Raw genomic sequence first — 26,491 nt, forward strand, 5'->3', positions numbered from 1 at the left:
AGGCAGCATCTACAGAAAAGAGTACAAACCACATTTCGTATCGGAACCATTCGGCAGGACTGGAGAAAAATAACTGACGAGTGGATTTAAAAGGTGAGGTGAGGTGATGGGGGTAACTCCACTCCATAATGTACTGGTTAGGCACAGGAGTACATTCAGCCAGAGACTCATTCCACCGAGATGTAACACTGAGCGTCATAGGAAGTCATTCCTGCTTGTGGCCATCAAACTTTACAACTCGTCCATCGGAGTGTCAGACACCCTGAGCCAATAGGCTGGTCCTGGACTTATATTTTCCACTTGGCATGATTAACTTATTATTTAATTATTTATGTTTTTATATTGCTATATTTCTTCACTATTCTTGGTGGTGCGGCTGTAACGAAACCCAGTTTCCCTCGGGATCAATAAAGTATGCCTGTCTGTCTGTCTGTCTGTCTGTCTGTCTGTCTGTCTGAAAGCGGAAGGGATGAAGTAAAGAGCTGGGAGGTTGATTTGTGAAAGAGGCAGACAGCCATGGAAGTAATAAACGGGAAAGGAGCACCGGGGGAGGCGGTGGGCGGTCAGGGTGAGAGGCGGAAAAGGGGATGGGAAATTGTGAAGGACAGGAGGGTGTGGGAGGCATTGCTGGACGTTAGAGAAATCAATGTTCCTGCCATCAGTTTGGAGGCTACCCAAGTGGAATATGAGTTGCTGTTCCTCCAACCTAAGTATGGCGTCATCATGACAGTGGATGAGGCCAAAACTGGACATATGGGAATGGGAAATGGAATTAAAATTGGTGGCCACTGGGAGATCCAGCGTATTCTGGCAGATGGCACATCGGTGCTCGGCAAAACGGTCTTTCAATCCACGTTGGGTCTCAACGATATACAGGAGACCACACCAGGAGCACCGGGCACAGTAGATGACCCCAATAGACTCAAGGGTGAAGGGTCGCCTCACCTGGAAGGGCAGGTTCGGGCCCTGAATGGTAGTGAGGGAGGAAGTATAGGGGCATGTGTAGCACTTGTTCATCTTGCAAGGGTAAGTGCCCGGAGGGGGATCAGTGGGGAGGAAAGAATGGATGAGGGAGTCGAGTAGGGAGAGATCCCTGTGGAAAGTGGGGCATGGTGTGAAAGATGTATTTGATGTTTGGGTCCCGTTGGAGGTGGAAGAAGTTTCTGAGATTTCTGTGCTGCACACGGAGGCTGCTGGAGGGGTAGGTGAGGACAGGAGAACCCCTATCCCTGTTAGGGTGGTGGGAGGATGGGTGAAATGGAAGTAAAGCCCCTTTCTCTGAAACAGGGCAGCTTCTTCATTTCAGAATTTCACGTCTCATCCTGAGAGCAGATGCGGCGGAGACGGAGGAATTGAGAGAAAGGGATGGTGTCTTTTCAAGAAACAGGTTGGGAAGAGGTATAGTCTGCGTAGCTGTGAGAGTCCGTGGGTTTGTAAAAGACATCGGTGAATAGCTGTCTCCGGAGGTAGAGAGAGTGAGGTTGAGAAATGGGAGCGAGGTGTCGGAAATGGATCAGGTAAATTTGAGGGCCAGATGGAAGTTGGTCTGTAGATGTTGACTGTACTGTTTTTCATAGATATTGCCTGGCCTGCTGAGTTCCTCCAGCATTTTGTGAGTGTTGCTCAGATTTCCAGCACCTGCAGGTTTTCTCTTGTTTGTGGGATCAGGTGGATGACGTTTCTCAAGCTGGGAACAGGTTTGGAGTGAAGGGGATCTGTCTGTGAGCAGGAAGAAGTTATGGATGGATGTGTGGCTGTGGTAAGTGTGAGACGGGTATAGGGGTAGTGGGGGGATCACTGCGTGACCCGGAGTGGATGGATCCCGGGTCAAATTAAGTTGTACCTAGGGAGGTTCTGGTCTATTGGATCAGATGGCATGCATGTCCTTTCAGGAAGCAACAATTCTATCTTTATATGAATTACTGTCTGATCTTGCTGTTATCATTGTGTTGGTACAACAGAGCCCCAGAGTCGGGGAGCAGCCGTCACCATCGTGGGCTGTGTGCAGATTGGGGACGGTGGGGGGGGAGTGATATTGGTGAGGCCGAATTTGGAGTATTGTGAGCAGTTTTGGTAACCAAATTACAGGAAGGATGTTAATAAGTTTGAAAGAGTGCAGAGAAGGTTTACAAGGATGTTGCCGGGACTTGAAAAACTGAGTTACAGAGAAAGGTTGAATAGGTTAGGACTTTATTCCCTGGAGCATAGAAGAATCAGAGGAGATTTGATAAAGGTATATAAAATTATGAGGGGTATAGATAGAGTGAATGCAACCAGGCTTTTAACACTGAGGCTAGGGGAGGAAAAAAAAAGGAGATGGGTTAACGGAAAGAAGTTTAAAGAGAACATTGGGGGGGGGGGGGTGGGGGCTTCTTCACACAGAGAGTGGTGGGAGTGTGGAATGAGCTTCCAGATGAAGTGGTAAATGCGGGCTCACTTTTAACATTTAAAGAAAACTTGCACAGGTACATGGATGAGAGGGGTATGGAGGGATATGGTCCAGGTGCAGGTCAGTGGGACTAGGCAAAAGGCCTGTTTCTGTGCTGTAATGTTCTATGGTACGGTAAAACAACACACTGAACTGAAAATCACTTTGAGACATTGTAGACTGAACAATGTTACAGAACAGTACATCTGCCTCAGCCACCACCCAAGCGCTCATTCCAGGCTCCAACCAATCTCTGCGTAAAGGAACACGTCTCTCACATCTTCAGAAAGGGCAGCGGAGAGAGAGAGATTTAACTGAGGAAGCATGGTCAGGGGTGAAGGCGTACAGGAGCTGTCTAATAGACCAGTGACTGGGGAGGAGACTGGGCCTGGAGGATATCTGGAAGTGAGCAAGTCAGACCCGGTATCAAGAGAGCAACAGTGATGTGGCTCCCTGTCTCAGGGTGATGAGCATTCTCCTCCAGTGAGGAGTTTGTGTGAAGATGCAGCTTCCCTGGAGGTGGAGGAAAGAGGACACACCAACAGGTGGAACCAGCTGTGGGAAGACATGGTTTGTCAGGTCTGATAATGAGCTGAATGTACCAGAACCTTCAGTCTGAATCAGAAAACAATCCTGAGTTTATTTGAAATGTCAGAAGCAGGGAGATGTGATCACATGTGCAGAGGACAGGAGTAGGGTCTCCATCAGACCCTCAGGGAGATGGCACATTTTTTTTGATCTCTCTGGTGCCTTCAATCCAATCCAGCCACATCTCCTGAGCAGGAAGTTGCAAAGGATGGGCGTGGACAAATCCACTCTCTCCTGGATCACTGCCTTCCTGACTGATAGACCCTAGTTTGTACCACTAGGTATTTCTCTGCCTGAGATGCATGTGAGTGACACTGGAGCCCCACAAGGGACTGTCCTGTCACCGTTTCTGTTCACACTCTACACCTCAGACTTCCAGTACAACTCTGAGTCTGGCCACTTGCAGAAGTTCTCTGATGACTCTGCGGTAGTTGGGTGCATCAGAGATGGGCAGGAGTCGGAGTGCAGAGGACTGGTGGACAGGATTGTGGAATAGTGAGGGAGGAATCACCTGCTCCTGAATGTGGCCGAAACCAGGGAAATGGTGATTGATTTTAGGAGGAAGAGGAATGTGATAAGCCATGTACATATTGTGAGAGAAGAGGTTACTGTGCTGGAGGAGTATAAATACTTGGGGATTCACTTCGGCAATAGGCATGCCTGGAAAACCAACACCAAGGCTGTTTTCAAAAAGGGGTGATTGGACTCCATTTTCTAAGGAAGCCGAGATCCTTGAATTTGTGAGGCAGGATGTTTGAGATCTTTTACCAGTCTGTTGTAGCGAGTGCAGTCTTCTTTGCTGCTTTATGCTGGGGGAGCAGCATCGGTGCTGTGATGCAAAAAGACAAACTCATCAGAAAGGCTGGATCCGTCCTTGGCCACAACCCGGACTCTTTCGAGTTAGTGGTGGAGAGGAGGTCACTACAAAAATGGTCATCCATTACGGACAATCGGGCACATCCTCTCCATGAGCGACTGCATGGGCAGTGGAGCACCCTTTCGAACAGACTCACTCAGCACCGCTGTCACAAGGATCGTTACAGAAGATCTTTCCTATCAGATGTAAAAACCACATACAACAGTTCATCTGCTAACCGGCCACCCACAGCTCCAATCTGTTCATTAAATTTGCCGATGACATTACATTGATTGGCTTAATCTCAAACAATAATGAGGTGGCCTACAAGGAAGAAGTCATCTCTCTGAAACAGTGGTGTCAAGAAAACAACCTCTCCCTCCATGTCAAAAAATCAAGGGAGCTTGATGTGGATTACAGGAGGAATGGAGACGGGCTAACCCCTATTGACATCAATGGATCTGGGGTTGAGAGGGTAAAAAGCTTTGAGTTCCTCAGGATCCTCATCACCGAGGACTTTACGTGGTCTGTACATACAATCTGTGCGGGGAAAAAGGCACAACAGTGCCTCTTTCACATCAGACGGTTAAGGAAGTTTGATATAGGCTCCCAAATCCTTAGAACTTTTTACAGGGGCACAACTGAGAGCATCCTGACTGGCTGCATCACTGCCTGGTGTGGGAACTGTACCTCCCTTAATCGAAGGATTCTACAGAGTGGTGCGGACAGCCCAGCGTATCTGTAGTTGTGAACTTCCCATAATCTAGGAAATTTACAAAGACCTCAGTCACCCCAATCACAATCTATTCCAGCTGCTACCATCGGAGCAATGCTGCCGCAGCGTTAAACCAGCACCAACAGGCTCCTGGACAGCTTCTTCAACCAGGAATCAGACTGCTTAAATCTTGCTGATTTGCGTGTATTTCTATGCTACATTGACTGTTCTGTTTATTACTATGATTCCACGTTGCACATTTAGATGGAGGCGTAACGTAAACATTTTTACTCCACATGTATGTGAAGGATGTAAGAAATAAAGTCAGTTCAACATATCTTTCTGCAACAGATCATAGTTCAATAATCTCTACAATATTGTTTCATGCATTATTATTGCACATTGGTACAGTATTATTGTTGTGCATATTATTATTCTCTACTTTATATTTAGTAAAGACTGCACACTGCTAAGTGTGATTTTAAATATTGCTGCTGTAACGAAAGAATTTCCCACAGGATCAATAAAGTATTTTTTATTATTTTTATTATTATTATTATTATTATTATTATTATTATTATTATTCTCCAGCTCTATATCTCTTTCATCAATCAACTTCACAGCTCTTGACTTTACTCCTCCCCCTCTCCCGTTTTCACCTATCACCTCATCTCTCCCCACATTGACTCCTTCCCTTCCTTTCCAGTCCTGTTCTTCAGGACTGGATTTGGGATCTCGGTCTGAAACGCCGACAGTTCACTCCTCTCCATAGTTGCTGCCTGCCCCCCTGAGTTCCTCCAGCATTTTGTGTGTGTGTTGCTTCAGATTTCCGCATCTGCAGATTTTCTGCTGTTTAAACCAATGCGCATGCGTGGTCGTCGCGACCAATTTCCCGAATATCGCGCATGCGTTAAGTAGACGAGAGGCTCCCAGCATGCGGACGCAGGTAAGAGTGGGCACTGGGCGGGTCCTTAATCACCGGCGTCTGAAACGCGACTGAAGGACAATTACTGTGATTTCCAGCCGCACTGGTGCTGTACCACACGACAGTCCTTGTCCTTTCCCTCTCTCAGCCCCACGATCCGTACTCGGGCCCCAGGGAGCTTTCGACTCATAGGCCCTGGCCCCGCCTCCAGTTTTGTAGCGCATGCGTATTGCTGTATCTTTCGATGGCGGACAGGGAGGGTTCTGTTCCTGAAGGCTTCTGGGTAAAGAGGCAGCCATGGCCGATAGTACCGCTATTGACCAGTACAGTCGAAGGAAATGCGAGTGGATGTATCTCACAAACACTGCCGAGCTCTGGCTATGTGAATCCGACGATTATGAGCTCGGAACAAAAATATAGTTCCCAGTTAATATCAGATGAAATTTACCTTCCAGTCAGTGAAAATGTCAATTAGTGCTCTTTCAATGTTTTTAATTAATTTCTACATAGAAGAATACAGAGTACAAGAAAATATTATGTCAAAAAAAGATAAAATTATACAAAATACATTATATTTAAATCACACGCAATTGCATTACCCTATATTCGAGTAAATTAAATTGTAATAGTGAAATAGGATAGTCTATTATTATACAAAAAAAATCTAAGCCCACTACTAGGAACAAAGCTGTTTGGTAAAGAAAGGAAAAAAATTCCTTATCATATAGTGAAATATTATTAGCCAACATCTGTACTTTAACAGCAAATCAAAGGCTTTGAAAATAGTTCAAAAATAGTTCCCACAATGTTTGAAAGTCTTGAACAATGAATCTTCTCTAAATCTAAGCATGACATAACCATGAGCATGAGTAGGTGAAGTGACGTCCTTCCATTTAAGTAAGAGTGCCCCCCAAGAGAGATAAAAGCCAAAATGTGCAAATCAGATGTCTCCAAAATAATATCTTTTCCTCCAACAATAGTGAATAAGGCAGTCAAAGGGTTAAGCTTAAAGTTTACTTTAAAAAGTACAGAGAAAGTTTGGAATACTTCCAGTATTTTTCAAGATTCGGGCATGTCCAAAACTTATGAATTAGTGAAGCTTCTCCATTGTTACATCTATCACAATAGGGAGATGTATCCGAATAAAACCGATAGCTTATCCTTAGTCATGTGGGCCCTATGAACCATTTTAAATTGTAGGAGGGAGTGGCGGGCACATAACAATAAAGTGTTAACCAATTAAAAAATTTCATTCCAAGTTTCCTCAGGAATTGATGCCTGTAAATGTTGTTCCCAGAGATTTTTAATTTTGTCTAAAGGAGCATTTCTCATTCCTAACAACATTGCATAAATATTGGATATTGAGCCATTATGAAAAGGTTTCGAATCAAAAATTGCATCTAATACTTTCTTATCAGGACTTTTAGGAAATGTATATAATAGAGATCACAAAAAGTCTCTAATTTGTAGATACTGAAAAAAAGTGGGTTTTGGTTAAGCTCTATTTAGCTGACAATTGCTCAAACGAAAAGAGATTTCCTCCATCAACCAAATCCTGGAAGCCATTTGATATCCAATCTATCCCAATCTTTAAAAACTAGGTCAGTCATAGAAGGTTTAAAAATATAATTAGAAAAAACTGGGACTTGAAGGAGAAAATCTCTGTAAATCAAAGTGTTTTCTAAATTGTATCCAGATCCTCAAAGTATGTTTATATAACCCCCTGGCCCATGTTTATGTCGCCTCAGGCTCGCTCAGCTCATTCTCGTATAGGGGGAGCAGCCTTCGGCCCCGCCAAACTGGGTAATCAGCTGGTGTGGATGCTGTGTGATGTCACCGCCTCGCCCAAAAACAGACAGTACACCATATGCGATTAAATGAGTACAATTTATAAAGGTTACTATAACTAAGTGATTAATAACGATACAGTATATATGAAAGAAAAGCAATAAAGAAAAGGCACCAAACTTATCAAAGTCCAAACCACTTTGTGCACAACCGTTGGAGCTCAATTACTGAAGTCTTCTGGCCACCATTCGATCCCCTCCGAACTCCTCGCCTCGCAGCTTAGGACCACCCGAAGTGGTCAACCAAGCACATCTAGCTTTATCTCCTCTCCTCGGAGTACCTCCTGGCCTTGGACCCCCGCTTGGGGTCCGTTCCTCGCCCAGCTTACAACATCGCGTCCTCTCTCTCTCAACCCCTCACGCTGGTCTCCCCAAAAGCCCGCCAACAATAGCTTACAGACTCAGAAGAAAGAACAACATTAATCCCAATTGGTTTACAAAGGAATACAATTCTCGTTATCAGTAAATTTTAACCCAAACAAGCTTCCAGCTCTCTCTCGCAACAAAGAAGCATTCCTGCTTTTAACAAAACAAAGAAGCCATTTTGATTACATACACAGTAACAAAGAAAAAAGAAGAAACCCCCTTTACATTTAACTACCAAATTGTCAGTTATCTTACTTAAAGATAAAGGAAGTGAGGATCCAAGAAGAGAAATGATAGAAAATTTATTAACAGAGTTAGTTTCTAAAGAAGCCCATACTGGATTGTCCTCACGGTCAATATAATATGACCAAAACGTAAGATTTTGCATATTGACTGCCCAGTAATAAAACCTAAAATTTGGCGAAGCTAAACCTCCATTCTTTTTAGCTTTTTGAAGATGAACTTTATTTAATCGAGAATGTTTTTCATGTATAAGAAGATAGAATAGAATCAAGAGAATCAAAAAAGGATTTAGGAATAAAAATGGGTAAGGCCTGAAAAAGGTATGTAACCCCTGGGTCGCCTCAGGCATCGCTCAAACTCGTTCTCGTCTAGGGGGAGCAGCCTTCGGCCCCACCAAACTGGGTAATCAGCTGGTGTGGATGCTGTGTGATGTCCCCGCCTCGCTCAAAAACACAGACAGTACACCTTATGCGATTAAATGAGTACAATTTATAAAGATTACTATAACTAAGCGATTACTAACGATACAGTATATATGAATAAGAGAAAAAAAAGAAAAGGCGCCAAAATCAAAGTCCAAACCACTTCGTGCACGATCGTTGGAGCTCAATTACTGAAGTCTTCTGGTATTCGATCCCCTCCGAACTCCTCGACCCGCCTCCTGGGACCCCCACGGTGGTCGACCAGTCGCTCCACACTCCTCTGTCTCCGTCTCCTCTCATCACCGAGGGCCGGGGACCCCCGCTCGGGGTCCGTACCGTCGCCCAGCTTCCAGCACCCCGTCCTCTCTCTCTCACTCCATCGCGCCGACTCCCCAAAACCCCCACCAACAATCAGTTTATAGTCCCAAACAAGCTTCCAGCACTTATCATAACAAAGACGCTAGCATTCCTACTATTAACACAGGCGCCAGCATTCCTACTTTTAACAAAACAAAGACGCCATTTTGATTACATACACAGTAACAAAGAAAAAGAAAAAAAACCCCGTTACACTCTCCCCCCACCAAATAAAAGTCATGTCCTCATGACTATTAGATAACTCGTCACCTTTCCTGCCAACACACCGTAACCCAAGCACAAGCAGTGACATCTGCTCCCCACACAGTAAACCTCACGCCCTGTTCCTTAGGCGCTATATAGGCCAACTATCTGGGCGTTCCCAAACCCTTCTGAGACCTCCGTACCCCCCTCACCTAAACCCTTAGGCTAGGACACAGCTGAGGATACCTTGGGTCCACTACCAACTCCTCTTTCAACCTCTCACTCATGCCCCACATTGCACACAGCTAACCCTCCCCACTACACCTGACTCAGTGGAAGAAGGGCCAAAGGTCTCTTCCTCAATCGAGGGAAAGTCAGCAAAAGGCAGCATGTACCACACATCCAGCACATCAGCCTTTGAATCCGTATTCTTCCTCATTTCTTCGATCGGTAGCTGCTGTTTGATCTTCTCCAAACGGAAACACGTGGCCTGCACTGCTCCTGCAGTCTCTTCAGCCTCCTGCAATTGAGATTATCATCTTCTCTGGCCCCTGGCTCAGCAGTTCTGACTCCTGCATCCCGACCATCTCAATCTGGAATGCAGTTACTCCAACAGCTTCTTCCACCCCGACCTGAAAAGCAGCAGTTAAAGATTGGTCACCCTCCAGTTCAGTATTCACTGCACTTCTCTCCAGCTTTTTTTCTCCTCATGACTTCTTCCAGATCAACCTTCAGGTTTTGCACTTCATTTGAACTGTCGATGGTCATCTTCAGGTTCTCTTCAAGCTACCGCTTCCCCCTTCCGAGATTTGTCCGCAATTTCTTCACCTCCGCAAACTCCCTTCTCCAGGCTCTCAGTTTGCTGTGGCCCTTAGTCAAACAACTTTCTTCGTTCTCTCCAACTTGTAAGTCTTTCAAATGGTTCCAGATCACTCTCTCCGGTCTCTCAGTCTTCATTTCAAACTTGATTCCGTAGAGACAGACACTCACGAGCTGCGACCTTCGCCAGCCCTGGTACGTGTCCAGAAAACACTTTAACTCTGTAGTTCTCAGCCGCTCCTGCAACGCCCTCACTTCATATTCTCCTGAGGCAAATCCAAATACCAAGAGATCATCCACATACGTCAAAATTCCAAATGCCTCCACATCCCCCATGGTCTTCCACATGCCCTGCAGGAAGGTTGCAAGGGCTCCGGAGATACCCTGTGGTATCTTTTCGGACCGGAAAGACTCCTAGGAAACTCTTAACCTCCGTCTTTTCCTTGGCGGCCTCACTCATCGGGATCTGGCAACATCCACTCCTCAGATCCAGCACCTTAAACCTCTTCGCACCACTCAGATAGGCCATCGCCTCTACGGCCCAATATAATCCACACACACGCTGCCTACGTCTGCCACGCTGTAGGGGCCAGTCGCCGCAACCTCTGCCTCACCGAGGTGTCTTCAGCAGTCAACTCCCCTCCCTGGTGGTATTTCGCAGCGTCCACTAAGAGGGTCTCACCCTCAGATACTCCTCCAGGCCATACCACCACCGGCTCTGGTTTGAATTCGGTATCGGCCCAATGCTGCTACACACGTCCGCACAAGCAGCTCGAAACTCTGGGTGCATCGATAATGCCTCCAAACAGCTCTCACCCGCCTCCTCCGGGCAGGCCCCCAAGCGCACCAACAGGATATTGGTTCTCTCCATAACCGAAACGCTGCCCGTCTCAACAGTGTCCGGACACATCAGCATTAACGATTCACGAACCTCAGTCACCTCCACATTTGCCTCTAAGAACTCCATTTTCACTGACCAACAACCGTCGTCTTTATAATCACCGGCACTGGTACCCCAAATCTCCAGTGCCGTCAATGTCATCAAGGGTAAATGCTTCCAAAAGCGGTTATAAAACAAACTGTACAGCAACTTAACCGGTGCCCCGGTGCCGAGGATGGCTTTAACTTGACTTCCATCCATCCGTAACAACACCTGAGTGCGTGGTCCCTCTAAGCCTTCAGGAATAGGGTCTGTTCCTTGCGGGAGTTCCTTGGTACATTGCTGGGAACGTGCTCCCCCAGAGACCCCAAGCCGTTCCCCCACTGGGCCTCCTCTAAGTTTCCCGACATCTCTCGGATCAACGGAACAACTGATCCCCTTGACAGATCCCCCTGTCTCCGCAAGCAATTTATCTGCCCTCCTAACCAAAAGGGATACCCTAAAAACTTCCCACCAATCTCCTGCCACGGATATGATAAGCCCCCCAGCTGCGGCATTTGACTTCCAGTCGAACCACACGCATTTTCCCACACGTTCCCAGAACTGGCAGCTGTCACTTCGAGGTAATTGCGCCCGACAGTTCTAACAACACTACCAGCCCGCCTACTCAAACTTTCAACCAATCCCTGTCGCTTTCCCTCAGCCAAGCACTGCCACTCACCCAACAACTGAGAGGTCTGCTCCGCCCACGTCTCCGCCCCTTTAGGGCTGGACGTTATTCCAACAACCGGGCGGAGCCCACCATAGCTGAAACATCCCAACCTGTCACTCCTCACTCTCCAAACAGTACGGACAACCCATGGTACCACCACCATTTCGTCAGCGCTAGTCGGAACTCGAACAACGACCCCTGGGCTACCAACAGCAGCCACCCCACCCAACACACATGCAGAGATAACCGGCAATCGCACACCCACAAAGGCACACCAGCTCTTCGCCGCAGACACAATTTAAAGAGGGCGATCACACAGCTTCCACAGAAATCAATCCCGGACGAGCCCCCACAATGTAACCCCTGGGTCGCCTCAGGCATCGCTCAAACTCGTTCTCGTCTAGGGGGAGCAGCCTTCGGCCCCGCCAAACTGGGTAATCAGCTGGTGTGGATGCTGTGTGATGTCCCCGCCTCGCTCAAAAACACAGACAGTACACCTTATGCGATTAAATGAGTACAATTTATAAAGATTACTATAACTAAGCGATTACTAACGATACAGTATATATGAATAAGAGAAAAAAAAGAAAAGGCGCCAAAATCAAAGTCCAAACCACTTCGTGCACAATCGTTGGAGCTCAATTACTGAAGTCTTCTGGTATTCGATCCCCTCCGAACTCCTCGACCCGCCTCCTGGGACCCCCACGGTGGTCGACCAGTCGCTCCACACTCCTCTGTCTCCGTCTCCTCTCATCACCGAGGGCCGGGGACCCCCGCTCGGGGTCCGTACCGTCGCCCAGCTTCCAGCACCCCGTCCTCTCTCTCTCACTCCATCGCGCCGACTCCCCAAAACCCCCACCAACAATCAGTTTATAGTCCCAAACAAGCTTCCAGCACTTATCATAACAAAGACGCTAGCATTCCTACTATTAACACAGGCGCCAGCATTCCTACTTTTAACAAAACAAAGACGCCATTTTGATTACATACATGGTAACAAAGAAAAAGAAAAAAACCCCCGTTACAGGTATATAAATTTAGGTACGATATTCATTTTAATAGAATTAATTCGGCCAGTCAATGATAACAAAAGGGGTGGCCAATTTGATAATGCCCTTTTTACATAATTCAGTAGGGTAAGAAAATTTTCTTTAAGTAGGGGTTTATAATTCTTAGTAATTGTTACATCCAAATAGGTAAATTGATTTCTTACAATTTTAAAAGGAAGGTTGATATTAATTGATACCAAATTATTCAAAGGAAAAAGTTCACTTTTATGTAAGTTCAGTTTATATCCTAAGAACTGGTTGAAACAGGAAAGTAAAGAAAGCACAGGAAGTAACGGAGTCTCAACATTAGAAGTAAAAAGCACCAGGTCATCAGCATAGAGCGAAACTTTGTGGGTAATTCCTCTCCTTAAAATACCGGTTATATCCCTAGATTCTCCAAAAGCAATAGCTAAGGGTTCTAAGGCCAAATCTAAAAGCAAAGGGCTCAAAGGACAGCCTTGTCTGGTTCCACGCTGAAGTTTAAATGGTTTGGAATTCTGAAAATTAGTAAGAACCCGAGCAGAGGGAGATAAATAAAGTAATTTAATCCATTGAATAAAATCGGGCCAGAAATTAAATTTTTCTAAGGTTTTAAATAAATAATTCCATTCAACCGGATTGAAAGCCTTCTCAGCATCTAAGGATATCAGGACATCAGGTCTAAGGACATTCTGATATCTCCTTAGATGGCGAATAGATAACATTTAGGATATGATGAATATTAAAATGGGAATAATGATTTTCAATAAATCCAGTCTGATCATCAGAAATTATAGATGGTAAAATATTTTCAATCCTACGAGCCAGAAAATTAGATAGGATTTTAGTATCAACATTGAGTAAGGAGATTAGTCTGTATGAAGAGCATTCAGTTGGGTTCTTAGTCTTTTTAGGGATAAACGAAATAGAAGCTTCATAAAAAGATTGCGGCAACCTACCCAGCTTAAAGGAGTCCGAAAAGACTGAACATGAATGAGGTATAAGCAGTGAGGAAAAAGCTTCATAAAATTCTCCAGAAAATCCATCAGGACCTGGAGCCTTCCCCGAGTGTAATGAATGTACGTCCTCGGCAATTTCCTCATAAAAATAGGTTGATCCATCTGTTTTTGGTTAACAACAGAAAGAGTAGGGATTTTTAATTGATTAAAAAAATATTCATTACAGTATTATCTTTAGGAGGGTCAGAACTATAAAGTTTAGAATAAAATTCTCTAAAGGCATCATTTATTTCTAAATGGTGAGTTGTCCTATCATCATTGGCTTTACAAATTTCTTTAATTTGCCGTATAGTTATAGAGGTTTTTAATTGGTTAATCAATAATTTACCTGTATAGTCTCCATGAACATAAAATTGACTTTTGTAGTCGCTCTGATACGCAGCGAGTGAAAGCAACACACTGAGTCGAGCAGGGTTGGGTTGAACTGTTTCAATCAGCGCGCTTAAGTGCCCGCTCCCAGCATCCCCCGCTCTTTGCGGGGTGGAAGTGATGTTGGCTTCCAGGCTGAGGTCAGCCCTGCAGTCAGAGCCCTCTTGGCTGCCACTGGCTGTGGACTTGCCCGTGACTGTTGGAGCCGGGTCGCTTGCCGCGTGGGCGAGCCACCACAGTCTAATAATTTCAACTGTTTAGTTAATTCTTTCGTTATTTGCTTTTTTCTTAACACCAGCAGTATAAGAAATAATTTGTCCTCTAATGTAGGCCTTAAAGGCATCCCTTATAATAAGACTAGAAGTCTCATCCAGCGTATTCTCCTCATAAAAAGGAACAATTTGTCTCTCCAAAAACTTTAAAAAATCCTTATCAGTTAGCAAAGTTAAATTAAAATGCCAAAATCTGTTTATTTGTGGAGGAGCAGTGAGATTTAAATATAAAAACACAGGAGCATGATCTGAGCAATCTCCTTATATTCACAGGATTGAACTAAAGGAATCATTTGGCTATCAAAAAAAAACAATCCTAGAGTACGATGATGGACATGAGAAAAAACATGAATATTCCCTGTCTACTGGATGTAAAAGACACCAGACATCAACAATACCACATTTCATTAGGAAAGGTTGAATAAACAAAGCTGATTTATTGAGTGTCGCTGGTTTAGGAGATGACCTGTCTAAAACTGGATCTAACCAGTAATTAAAGTCTCCTCCCATCACAAATGAGTAAAGACTCAAATCTGGCAAAAGCGGAAAAAAAAAAATGCTGAAAGAATCCTGGGTCATTTGTATTCGGGGCATATAAGATATATAAGATTAGCAAATACCATTAATTTATTATCTAATTTTCCTGATAGTATAACAAAACGCTCATCAGTATCAGACACTACTTCATGTTGAACAAAGGGAACTGTGTTATCTATAAAGATTGAAACACCTCTAGACTTAGCCTGAAAAGAGGAATGGAAGTGTAAGCCTCTCCATCTGCTAATAAGGTGTAAGTTGTCACATTTGTGTATGTAAGTTTCTTGTAAAAAAATAATTGGGACCTTAAGTTTTTTAATGTAGGTCAAAATCTTATTCCATTGCACAGGGTGATTTAACCCTTTCACGTTAAGACAAAGTAAATTAATAGTTTGTTCCATTTATAATACTATTTAAAAGAAAGGCTAAAGTAGCAACCACTAAAACCAAATAATGTATATTAAAACCAAACAATGAACCTTGAGATAGGGTAACCAAGCAACAGATTTGGCTGAGAGTCCAAAACAGCTTCCAGAAAAAAAAACTATCCCCCCCCCCCCCAAAGTCAGAAAGCTGACCAATAGACAGCCGACAGCTACAACTAATATTCCCCCCAAAAAACCTACTGGTAAGCTCCAAATTGGTTTCAAGGTTGGCTGATTCCAACCTAGACAAAACAACGAACAGAAAAAAACAACCCTCGTAACAGTTTCAGAATGATAAAATAAAAAATACCCATATTAAGCCTTAATGATAGAAAAAAAACATATCCGAATTCAAAACATATGAACACACAAAGGTATTAACTCGTTAAAATCTTATTCTCTAAGTAAAGCATTAAATGGTTCAAAAAGAGAGTTTGTTACAAAGGTTTACCAAAAGTAAAAGAAGCAATTATTCATGTAGAAAAATACTGAACAGTTACTCTTCTGATTCTTAGAATTCTTGAGCTTCTTCAATCAAATGGAGCCATTTCTTCGGGCTGGCCCTCAGTATAATTTTGAGCCGAGCAGGATAAGGAAGAGAAGGCTTAAAACCTTTGTTAAAAAGTTCTGACGTAATCTTTTTGAACTTAGCATGCTCATTCGTGACCTCGGGTGAAAAATCCTCAATGATTCTAATCTAATAATCAATCATTCCTCTTTGCCGGGATTCACAAATTGAAAGTTCCTTTGTTTGAAATTCATGAAAACAGATTATTACTGATGTGTCTTGCTCCCGGAGCTGGTCTGGGCACAGGCGATCTATGAGCTCGATCAGTCATAGGTGGAGATGGTAAAATTTTAGGAAATAATTGTACCAGAAAACTTGCAAAGAATTCTGTAGGCTGATCACCTTCCGTTAACTCTCCAAGGCCAGGAATTTGTAGGTTATTTCTTCTGCTTCTATTTCCTAAATTGATAATCTTTTGTCTTAATTTTTCATTAGACTTGGATTGTTTTTAACAAAGCTTTTACAGGTCATCAAATTTCACATCCAATATCGTCAAAGTTGTTTCATTCTCTTCAATTTGCTTATCTTGTTCAGTTCAGGCTTTTTGAATAGAATCTAATTTTACATCTATTTGTTTAATTTTCGAGCTGAGTTGCTGGAACACCACGGAAGATTCTTTTCTGTGTTTCAGAAGCAGCTCCATAATAGATTGCAAAGAAACAGCAGAATCTTCTTTTTTCAGTACTTTTGGCACCCCTTGTTGCCATAGTAAAATAATATCATGTTTAAAAGTGAGGTTTCAAAACAGGTTGTAAATAAAGCAGGAACAACTTCAAAACACTGTTACTGCATCAACAACCAGCAGGAATCTCTCAATTAGTGCTGTATGGAAATAAAACCTTCTGTCAGATTTAGTTCTGTCTGGGTAAATAACCATATGAAACACCTTTGCCTGGATGAAAAGCGACTTGTGGCTTTCACATCACAAAAGTACCGCACTCCAATGAGAATAACCACTGCCCTCCACTTTATATTCATTGGCATTGCCATCGATGGGTTCATCACTGTCAATCAGCTGGTGGGAGGCGATCCAAGTAATTAGTAAATCTCCAGGATCATACATGTAGTAACAAGTGCTCTTTGTAGTGTTGTGGAACATGACCAGAACTTGAAATAATACCAGAGGACAGAGAAAAATTGAGGCAAATCACAGGTCGATTGAGGTCTGAAATTGCCCATTCTCATCCAGAAAGGAACACAGTCAGAGTTTGATGGTCAGTCAGAATGCCTGATCCATGCCTTGTTAAGAAGATGAGTGCATATAGAAACATAGAGATCTACAATACAGTGACCTTACTTCCAAACACCATAAAACTATGTCCCTCATGTTTGCCAATTCAGCCCTCGGAAAAAGCTTCAGCTGTCCGCACGATCAATGCCTTTCATCATCTTATACACCTCTGTCAGGTTACCTCTCATCTTCTGTCGCTCCAAAGTTCACTCACCCTATTCTCATAAGGCATGTTCTCCAATCCATGCAACATCCTTGTAAATCTCCTCTGCAGTCTGTCGATAGTATCCACATCCTTCCTGTAATGAGGTAACTGAACACAATGCTCTAAGTGGGGTATAAATAAGGTTTTATGTAGCTGTAACATTACCTCACCACTCCTGAACTCAGTTCCATTGCTGATGAAGGCCTTCTTAGCAACAATGTCAATCAGCGCTGCAGCTTTGAGTGTAAAATTAACAGGGACCCCAAGATTTGCTGATCCTCTACACTGCCAAGAGTCCTAACAGAATATTGCATTCTATCTTCAAATTTGATGTACTGAAATAAGCCACAGCACACTTATCTGGGTTGAGCTCCATCTGCCAGTTCTGCATCCTATCGATTTCCTGCTGTAAACTCTGGACAACTGTCCAGAATATTCATAACACCCTCAACTTTTGTGTCATCAGCAAACTTACTAACCCACCCTGGGACTTCCTCATTAAGATCATTTATAAAAATCACAAAGTGAAGGAGTCTCAGAACACACCCCTGCAGAACACCACTGGTCACCGTCCTCCATGCAGTACACAAACCATCCACAATGACCTTTTGGCTTCTGTGGACAAGCCAATTCTGGATCCACAAAGCAAGGTCTACTTGGATCCTTGCCTCATTACTTTCTGAATGAGCCTTGCACGAAGAAACTTATCAAAAGTCTTACTGAAAGCCATGTACACTACATCCAATGCTCTACCTTCATCATTGTGTTTTGTTACATCCTCAAAGAATTCAGTCAGGTTCATAAGGCATGATCTGTCCTAGACAGAATCATGCTGACTATCCCACATCAGGTTATGCTTCTCCAAATGCTCATAAATACTGCCTCTCAGGAGCTTCTCCAACAACTTGTCCTCCACTGAAGCAGGAACCACTGGTCGGTAATTTCCTGGCTTATCTCTACTCCCTTTCTTGAAAAGGAAACAATGTCTTTTAATCCTCTGGTACTTTCCCTCTCCCTATTGCCTGTGCAAAGATCATCGCCAGAGGCTCAGCAATTTCCTCCCTCTCTTCCCACAGTAGCCTGTGGTATATCTCAAGTTGAGTACCACCGACTCGAGCTGAAATTGGTAAAATTGTGATGCCAGAGCTCATATTCAGAGGAAATCATATAAAAACATGTAAAATTTGGAAGGAATAGATAAGATAGAGGCAGGAAACTAGAGGACATCTCAAGGTTCCGGGCATTTGGGATGGAGATGAGGAGAAACTGCTTTTCTCAGAGGATGGTGAATCTGGATTTCTCTGCCCAATGAAAGAGTGGAGGCTACCTCAGTAAATATATTTAAGCCAAGGTTGGATAGATTTTATCATAGTTGGGGAATTAATGGTTATGCAGAAAAGGCAGGTAGGTGGAGATAAGTCCATCACCAGATCAGCCATGATCTTATTAAATGGCAGAGGAGGCTGGACGGGCCAGATGGCAGATTCTTGCTCCTATTCCTTATGTTTTCACCACAGACTAAAATCTATCCTGAAATATTGTCCTTCACCCATTGATGTCTTTTGCAAATATTTTTACAGGTTTGAAATGGCAGAACACTTATGTACGGGAATCTCAAACACAACAACACATCAGTTTTGCTGACTCTGTCTGGATATTTAAGGAGTGACCAGATATTTTCTTTGCAACACCAACACATCTGCTGTCGATCCTTGGAGATGAAGAAATATCTCATCCCAGCTGGTAATGTATTCTGTGTCTGAAATGAAATTTTCTGCTTTAACTCTGGGAAATTCACTGGAACCGCGAGCTGAGAACACACTAGCCTTTGGTCACTGGAGATCAACTGCATTGATTGTATAAGGGATTCAAGCATCTGACTTTCTGAATTGCCAGAGAATTGATCGTAGTGAGTTATCATTCTCCTTCTCTCAGTGTGGGAAGGGATTCACTCACAGCCTACCCGCAGACATGCCAGTGTGTTCACAGTGAGTAGAAGCCATTCATTTGCTCTGTGTGAGGGAGGGGAACCATTCAGTCATCCAGTCTGAAGATACATCAGCAAGTTCATAGTGAGATGCTCCACCTGTTCTGCAAGTGGAAAGCCGTTCTGTTATTGTGGTAACGGTATATCAGAAAATTCACCAGTGAGAGGACATTGACCTGCTCAGAAAGTGGGAAGGCTCTCAAACATGCCACAGTGACACCAGTGAGTTCACACCGGGGAGAAGCCATTCACCTGCTCTGAATGTGGGAAAGGATTCACTCAATCATCTCAACTGAATGAACACCAGTCAGTTCACACTGAAAAGATGCCGTTCACCTGCTCAGACTGTGGGAAGGGATTCACTCAATCGTCCACACTGCATAGACACAAGAGAGTTCACACTGGGGAGAGGCCATTCACCTGCTCAGACTGTGGGAAAGGATTCATCCAGTCAAATCACCTGCTACAACATCAGTCAGTTCACGCTAGGGAGAGACCGTTCTCCTGCTCAGACTGTGGGAAGGGATTCACTCAGTGTTCTGACCTACAGAGACACCAGCGAATTCACACTGGAGTGAAGCCATTCACTTGCTCTGAATGTGGAAAAAGATTTGCTCGGTCATCTGCACTGAAGTTACATCAGCGAGTCCACAATAGGGAGACACCATTCACCTGCTCAGACTGTGGGAAGGGATTCACTCACTCGTCTCATCTACAGAGACACCAGCGAGTTCACACTGGAGAGAAGCCGTTCACTTGCTCTGAATGTGGAAAGGGATTTGCTTGGTCATCTGTACTGAAGTTACATCAGCGAGTCCACAGTAGGGAGAGGCCATTCACCTGCTCAGACTGTGGGAAAGGATTCACTCAATCGTTCGACCTACAGAGACACCAGCGAGTTCACACTGGGGAGAAGCCATACACATGCTCTGAATGTGGGAGAGGATTTGTTCGGTCATCTCACCTCTTGAAACACCAGCAAATTCACACTGGGGAGAAACCATTCATCTGCTCAGAATGTGGGAAGGGATTCATGGATTCATCTAATCTGAAAGAACATCAGTTTGTTCACACTGCGGAGAGACCGTTCACCTGCTCAGACTGTGGGAAAGGATTCATTCGGCATTCTCATCTACTGACACACCGGTTAGAGCACACTGGGGAGAAACCATTCATCTGCTCAGAATGTGGGAAGGGATTCACCCATTCAGCTCAACTGAGGGAACATCAGCGAGTCCACACTGGGGAGTGGCCATTTACCTGCTCTGAATGTCAGAAGGGATTCACTTGGCAATCTCAATTGATTGAACATCAGCGAGTTCATAGTGGGGAGAAGCCGTTCACCTGCTCTGAATGTGGGAAGGGATTCGCCCGGTTATCCCATCTGAAGGAACATCATAAACTTCACACTCGGGAGAGGCCATTCACATGCTCTGAATGTGGGAGGGGATTTGCTTGGTCATCTCACCTCTTGCGACACCAGCAAATTCACACTGGAGAGAAACCATTCATCTGCTCAGAATGTGGGAAGGGATTCACCGATTCATCTCATCTGAAAGAACATCAGTTTGTTCACACTAGGGAGAGACCGTTCACCTGCTCAGACTGTGGGAAAGGATTCATTCGACATTCTCATCTACTGTCACACCAGTTAAATCACACTGGGGAGAAACCATTCATCTGCTCAGAATGTGGGAAGAGATTCACCCATTCAGCTCAACTGAGGGAACATCAGCGAGTCCACACTGGGGAGTGGCCATTTACCTGCTCTGAATGTCCGAAGGGATTCACTTGGCAATCTCAACTGATTGAACATCAGCGAGTTCATAGTGGGGAGAAACCTTTCACCTGTTCTGAATGTGGGAAGGGATTCGCCCGGTCATCTCATCTGAAGGAACATCAGAAACTTCACACTCGGGAGAAGCCATTCACATGCTCTGAATGTGGGAAGGGTTTTTCTCGTTCATTTCAACTGAAGGTACATCAGCGAATTCACACTGGGGAGAAACCTTTCAGCTGCTCTGAATGTGGGAAGGGATTCACCCATTCTGCTCAACTGAGGGGACATCAGCGAGTCCACACTGGGGAATGGCCATTCACCTGCTCTGAATGTCAAAAGGGATTCACTTGGCAATGTCAGCTGATTGAACATCAGCGAATTCATACTGGGGAGAAGCCATTCACCTGCTCTGAATGTGGGAAGGGATTCGCCCGGTCATCTCATCTGAAGGAACATCAGAAACTTCACACTGGGGAGAGGCCATTCACATGCTCTGAATGTGGGAGGGGTTTTGCTCGTTCATTTCAACTGAAGGTACATCAGCGAATTCACACTGGGGAGAAACCTTTCAGCTGCTCTAAATGTGGGAAGGGATTCTGTGAGTCATCCAAACTTGTGTGGCACTACCGAATTCACACTAGGGAGAAACTGTTCACCTGCTCAGATTGTGGGAAGGAATTCACACGGTCATCTGACTTAAAAATACATCAGCGAATTCACACTGAGGAATGCCACTCACCTGTTCTGAATCTGGGAAAGGATTCAATCAGACATCTCAATTAAGACTATAAGATATGGGAGCAGAAGTAGGCCATTCGGCCTTTCGAGTCTGTTCCACCATTCAGTCATGGGCTGATCCGATTATTCCAGTCATCCCCACTCCGCTGCCTTCTCCCCATACCTTTCAGGAAACCATGCAGGCTTTGGCCTGTCTTGTCATGTGCCTCCTGGTACTCTGTAATCTCATCCATAACAATCGATTCCAGCAACTTCCCAACCACTGAACTCAGGCTTTCAGGTCTATAGTTTCTTTTCTGCTGCCTCCTACCTTTCTTAAGTAGCGGAGTAACATTTGTAATTTTCCAGTCATCTGGTACAATGCCAGAATCTATCAATTCTTGAAAGATCATTAGTAATGCCTATGCAATCTGTCCAGCTATTTCCTTCAGAACCCCAGGGTGCATTCCATCAGGTCCAGGAGATTTAGCCACCCTCAAACCATTATGCTTCCTGAGCACCTTCCCAGTTGTAGCTTTCACTGCATGTACTTCACTTCCCTGACACGCGTGAATGTCCGCTATCTCTGTCTCCCATGACAATATTTCCTGTGTCATTTTCTATTGGTCCTATCTATCCTCTACTCTCTTTTACCCTTTCTATATTCATGTAACTCTCACTTCGTCTAGTGGCTGAATATAGGGGATGATAGCCCCTGGCCTGGCCAAACTGAAGACATCTCGTTTGGGTGGATGCTGCGTGATGTGTCCCCTGTTACAAATTATTAGGAAATAGCAAATAGTGCACAACATGTGACTAAACGATTGAGCTTTATAACTTTTAATTTGAGTATATGGTAAGTAAAGGAAACAAAAAGAAAAAGGGCCCATTCTCATGAAAATGTCTATTGCGCAATGTTGGAGCTCACTGATAAGCTATTTGTCCACTATCGACTTCCTCCGATCCTCGCTGACCTTCAGACACTCACTCCAAGTCCACTCCATCCGAGGTCTACCAACTCTCTCCATTTGCGTCTTCTCTCCTCATCTCTCCCTGGCAAAAGACCCGTGAGTTCTCAGCTCCCAGACGTGCATGAAAGTACAACATCCTGCTCATTTGCTAGCACGCCCCATTATTTCTAGTCATAACCCAAACATTGCTGCTATAGAGAAACCTTTACCTCAGCAGTGGAACATTACAGAGAAGCCATTACATTAGCAGTGAAACCTTAGAGCGTGTTACACTTAAAAAATGCTTTTTGTATCTTCTTGATATTAGTCACCACCTTCCTTTTATAATTCATCTTTTCCTTCCTAATGACCTTCTTAGTTTCCTTCTGCAAATTTTTGAAAGCTTCCTAATCCTCTATCTTCCACCAACATTTTCTTCCTTGTCTTTTGCTTTTACTTTGGCTCTGACTTCACTTGTCAGCCGCGGTAGTGTCCTCCGTCCATTCGAAAATTTCTTCTTGTTAAGAATATATCTGTCTTGCACTTCCCTCATTTGCAGGAATTCCAGCCATTGCTGCTCTGCTGTCCTTCCTGCTAGAGTCTCTTTCCAGTCAACTTTGGCCAGTTCCCCTCTCATGCAATTGTAATTTCCTTTATTCCACTGAAATACCGATACATTGGAATTTACTTTCTCCTTCTCAAATTTCAAAGTGAACTGGATCATATTTTGATCACTGACCTCAAGGGTTCCTTAACCTTAAGCTCTCTTATCACTGCCAGATCATTGCACAACACCCAATCCAGCACAGCTAATCCCCTAGTGGGCTCAACAACAAGCTGTTCTAAAAAGCGATTCCTTAGACATTCTACAAATTCTCTCTGTTGAGGTCCAGTCCTGGCCTGTTTTTTTCCAATCCACTTTCCTGTTAAAATCACCAACGATTATTATGACATTGTCCTTCTGATGTGCCTTTTCTATCTCCTGCAGTAATTTGTAATCCACATCCCGACTGCTGTTTGGAGGCTTGTATGCAACAGCTATTGGGGTCCATTTACCCTTGCCATTTCTTACCTCCAACCATAGAGACTCTACAACTTCTACTGTATCATCCATTTCTGATGATTTAATATTATTTCTTATACACAAGGCCTTACCACCCCCTCTGCCTCTTAACCTATCTTTCTGATCCACCGTATACCCTTAGATGTTCAGCTCCCACTGGCAGCCATCCTTTAGCCAAGTTTCAGAGGTGGCCACAACGTCATACTTGCCAATCTGTAGCTGAATTTCAAGATCATCCATTTTAATTCTTATGCTGCGTGAATTCAAATATATCACTTTCAGTCTAGTATTGAATGAACATCAGCGAGTAAACACTGGGGGGAAACTGTTCAACTCCTCAGACTGCGGGAAGGAATTCACTCGGTAATCTCAACTGAATGAACATCAGTGAGTTCACACTGGGGAGAAGCTGTTCATCTGTTCAGACTGGGAATAAATTCACACTTGCATCTCACCTACCTATACACTGTTTTCAGCAGTGAGAGTACATTGACCTGCTCAAACTGTGGGAAGGCATTCACACACTGATCCACACTGCAGAGATAGTGGTGGGTTCACACTGTGGCGAGGGTGGTCACCTGCTCTGAATGTGGGATGGGCTTCAATCAGTCATTCATCCTTGTGTCGCCCTACCGAGCTTTGACGCATCGATAATCGGAGAGATCAGAGGCTTGAGAGGATGTAATTCATTAAGTTTCACCAATCGAGTATTAAAGGCAATAGTTCAGGGCAGGTTATTTTTGAGTTTTCAGCAGTGGCCAATCAGCATTCAGGATTGATGATCAAGAAGATGTTAAGGTTGGACAAGAGCAAGCGGAGCGGCCAGTGTCAGAGTGGAGACTTTGAGGCTTTACCTCTTTGAGGTTCCAGTGAGGAGAGCATTCAGTTAGAGAAGGCAAAATCTTAATGGAACTAGAATTCTTTTTTGCCCCTACTTCTTTATATTTGCTCAGTTAGAACAGTAGAGATGCTAGGCAGGCTAGTGGAAAGCTCCTCTTGCGGGATGTGGGAAGGCAGGGGACCCCCCCCCCCCCCCGTGTCCCTGATAACTACACCTGTGAGAAGTGCATCCAGCTTCAGCTCCGAACAATCCACATTAATGAGTTGGAGCTGGAACTGGATGAACTTCAGATCATTCAGGAGACTGAAGGGGTGATAGGTAGGGCATGTAGAGAGATAGTTTCACCCAAGGTGCACGGCACAAGAAACGGTGACAGGAAGGGGAAATGGGGAAACAGCGAGTGCAGTGTACCCCTGTGTCCATCCCTCTGAACAAGACATATCACTTTAGACACAGTTAAGAGATGGTGGGATGACCTGGCAGAGGAAAGTCATAACAGTGGGTTTCTGGCGCTTAGACTGGCTCTGAGACTGAGAAGGGAAGTGCAGAGAAGAGGCGAACTGTGGTTATAGGTGATTCGTTAGCTAAGCAAACTGACTGAATGTTCTGTGGGTGAGAATGAGATTCCAGGATGGTATGTTGCCTCCTGTGTGCTCCAGGTCAGGGACATCTCGGGTTGACTGCTCAACATTCCTACGGAGGGTGAACAGTGAAGGTCGTGGTCCATGTGGGTACAAATGACATGGGCTGGTAGAGTAACGAGGTTCTGCAAAGGGAGTTCAGCGAGTGAGCTGCTAAGTTAAATGGCAGCTCGTGCAGGGCTGTGATCTCAGGACTGCCGCGTGCTAAGAATAGGAAGAATATACAGTTTGACACGTTGCTAAGGAGTTGGTGCAGGAGGGAAGGATTTTTGGATCATTTCAGCCTGCACGGATTGCAGTGTGCACAGGAGCGTGAGTGTGTTGGGGGAGAGGGGACATAGTTGATGGAGGGTGAGTGGGCAGGCAGGTCTCTCTCTCACACACACAAACACATGCAGGAGAGTGAGAAGGGAAAAGAGGAATGAGAGGGCTCCTTCACAAAATTGCAGACTCAGCCTACCCTCACCCTCAGGAACTGGTCCCATTCTCTACCCCAGGCTGGGGGTTTGCATTCAGTTGCCTTGCCAAAAAGAAAATGAATTGTTCAATAGAATCTGGTTAACACACTTTGATAATAAATTTACGTTGAACTTGAACATTGAAATGTATTGTTTGTAAGTCATGTACTGATCAGAAATGGTCTCAGTGAAGGTCCAAGAGTGGAAAACGAACCAATGTTGAGCCCCACTGCTCCGTGCCGGACAAGAACCCCCCCACCTACATCTGTCCCATCTCTCTGTGCTTGCCCCCTCTTCCTCTAAAATTTCCACTTTTTGTACCTGTCCCAGTGTCTCTTATTTTCCTTCTGTTACAAGAATCACCGCTTGTAATAATGGTCAGTGGGATACAGAGAATCTGTATTTATCGACAAGTAACTTCTATTGCTTTCTCCCCTTATCCTTTGGCGTCCTTAATTATCAAGCGCTGATCAACTTCTGTTTTAAATATACCCGATGACTTGGCCTCCAAGCCGCCCATGGCATTGAATTTCACAGCATCGTTACCTGTTGGCTAAAGAGGTTCTTCCTCATCGCTCTGAACGCAGGCTGTCTGGTGTTAGACGTTTCGACCCGGGGGAATAATGATGCCAACTATCAACTCCCATCTATCCGTGTCTCTCGTAATCTTGTCAAGCTTTACCGGGTCACACTGAGCCTCCTCCACTCCAAAGAAAACAAGCTAAGTTTGTCCAAACTCTGCTTACACAGTAGCTCATGCCTCTAATCCAGACAACATCCTGGTGAATCTCTTCTGCATGCTCTCCAGTGTAACACTATGACAGTGAAGAAAACAGAGGCACTGGAGAGGAGATGGCCAAAGTTGACTGGAATGGGACACGAGCAGGATAACAGTATGGTGGCAATGGCTGGAGTTTCCGGGCCAATGCAAAAGGCACAGGATAGGTACATCCCAAAGGATGAGGCTGTCATGGCTGATGAGGGAAGTCAAAGACAGCATAAAAACAAAAGGAAGAACTGCCGAGGGGGATGACCTAT

At 44.5% G+C, this 26,491-nt stretch overlaps 1 protein-coding gene across 1 annotated transcript in view; it reads left to right on the forward strand.

The window, feature by feature from the left end:
• The window catches only part of LOC140732633 (uncharacterized), a 124,551-nt gene extending 98,960 nt beyond the window's left edge, over positions 1-25,591 (forward strand). The window contains exons 12-13 of the mRNA XM_073055329.1: positions 14,324-14,421; positions 19,231-25,591. Coding sequence (XP_072911430.1) covers positions 14,324-14,421; positions 19,231-21,566 — 2,434 coding nt within the window. The 3' untranslated portion in view covers positions 21,567-25,591. The remainder of the gene's footprint in view (positions 1-14,323; positions 14,422-19,230) is intronic.
• Positions 25,592-26,491: the final 900 nt, after the last annotated feature.

Source organism: Hemitrygon akajei, chromosome 9, assembly GCF_048418815.1.
Source record: "Hemitrygon akajei chromosome 9, sHemAka1.3, whole genome shotgun sequence".
NCBI lineage: Eukaryota > Metazoa > Chordata > Chondrichthyes > Myliobatiformes > Dasyatidae > Hemitrygon > Hemitrygon akajei.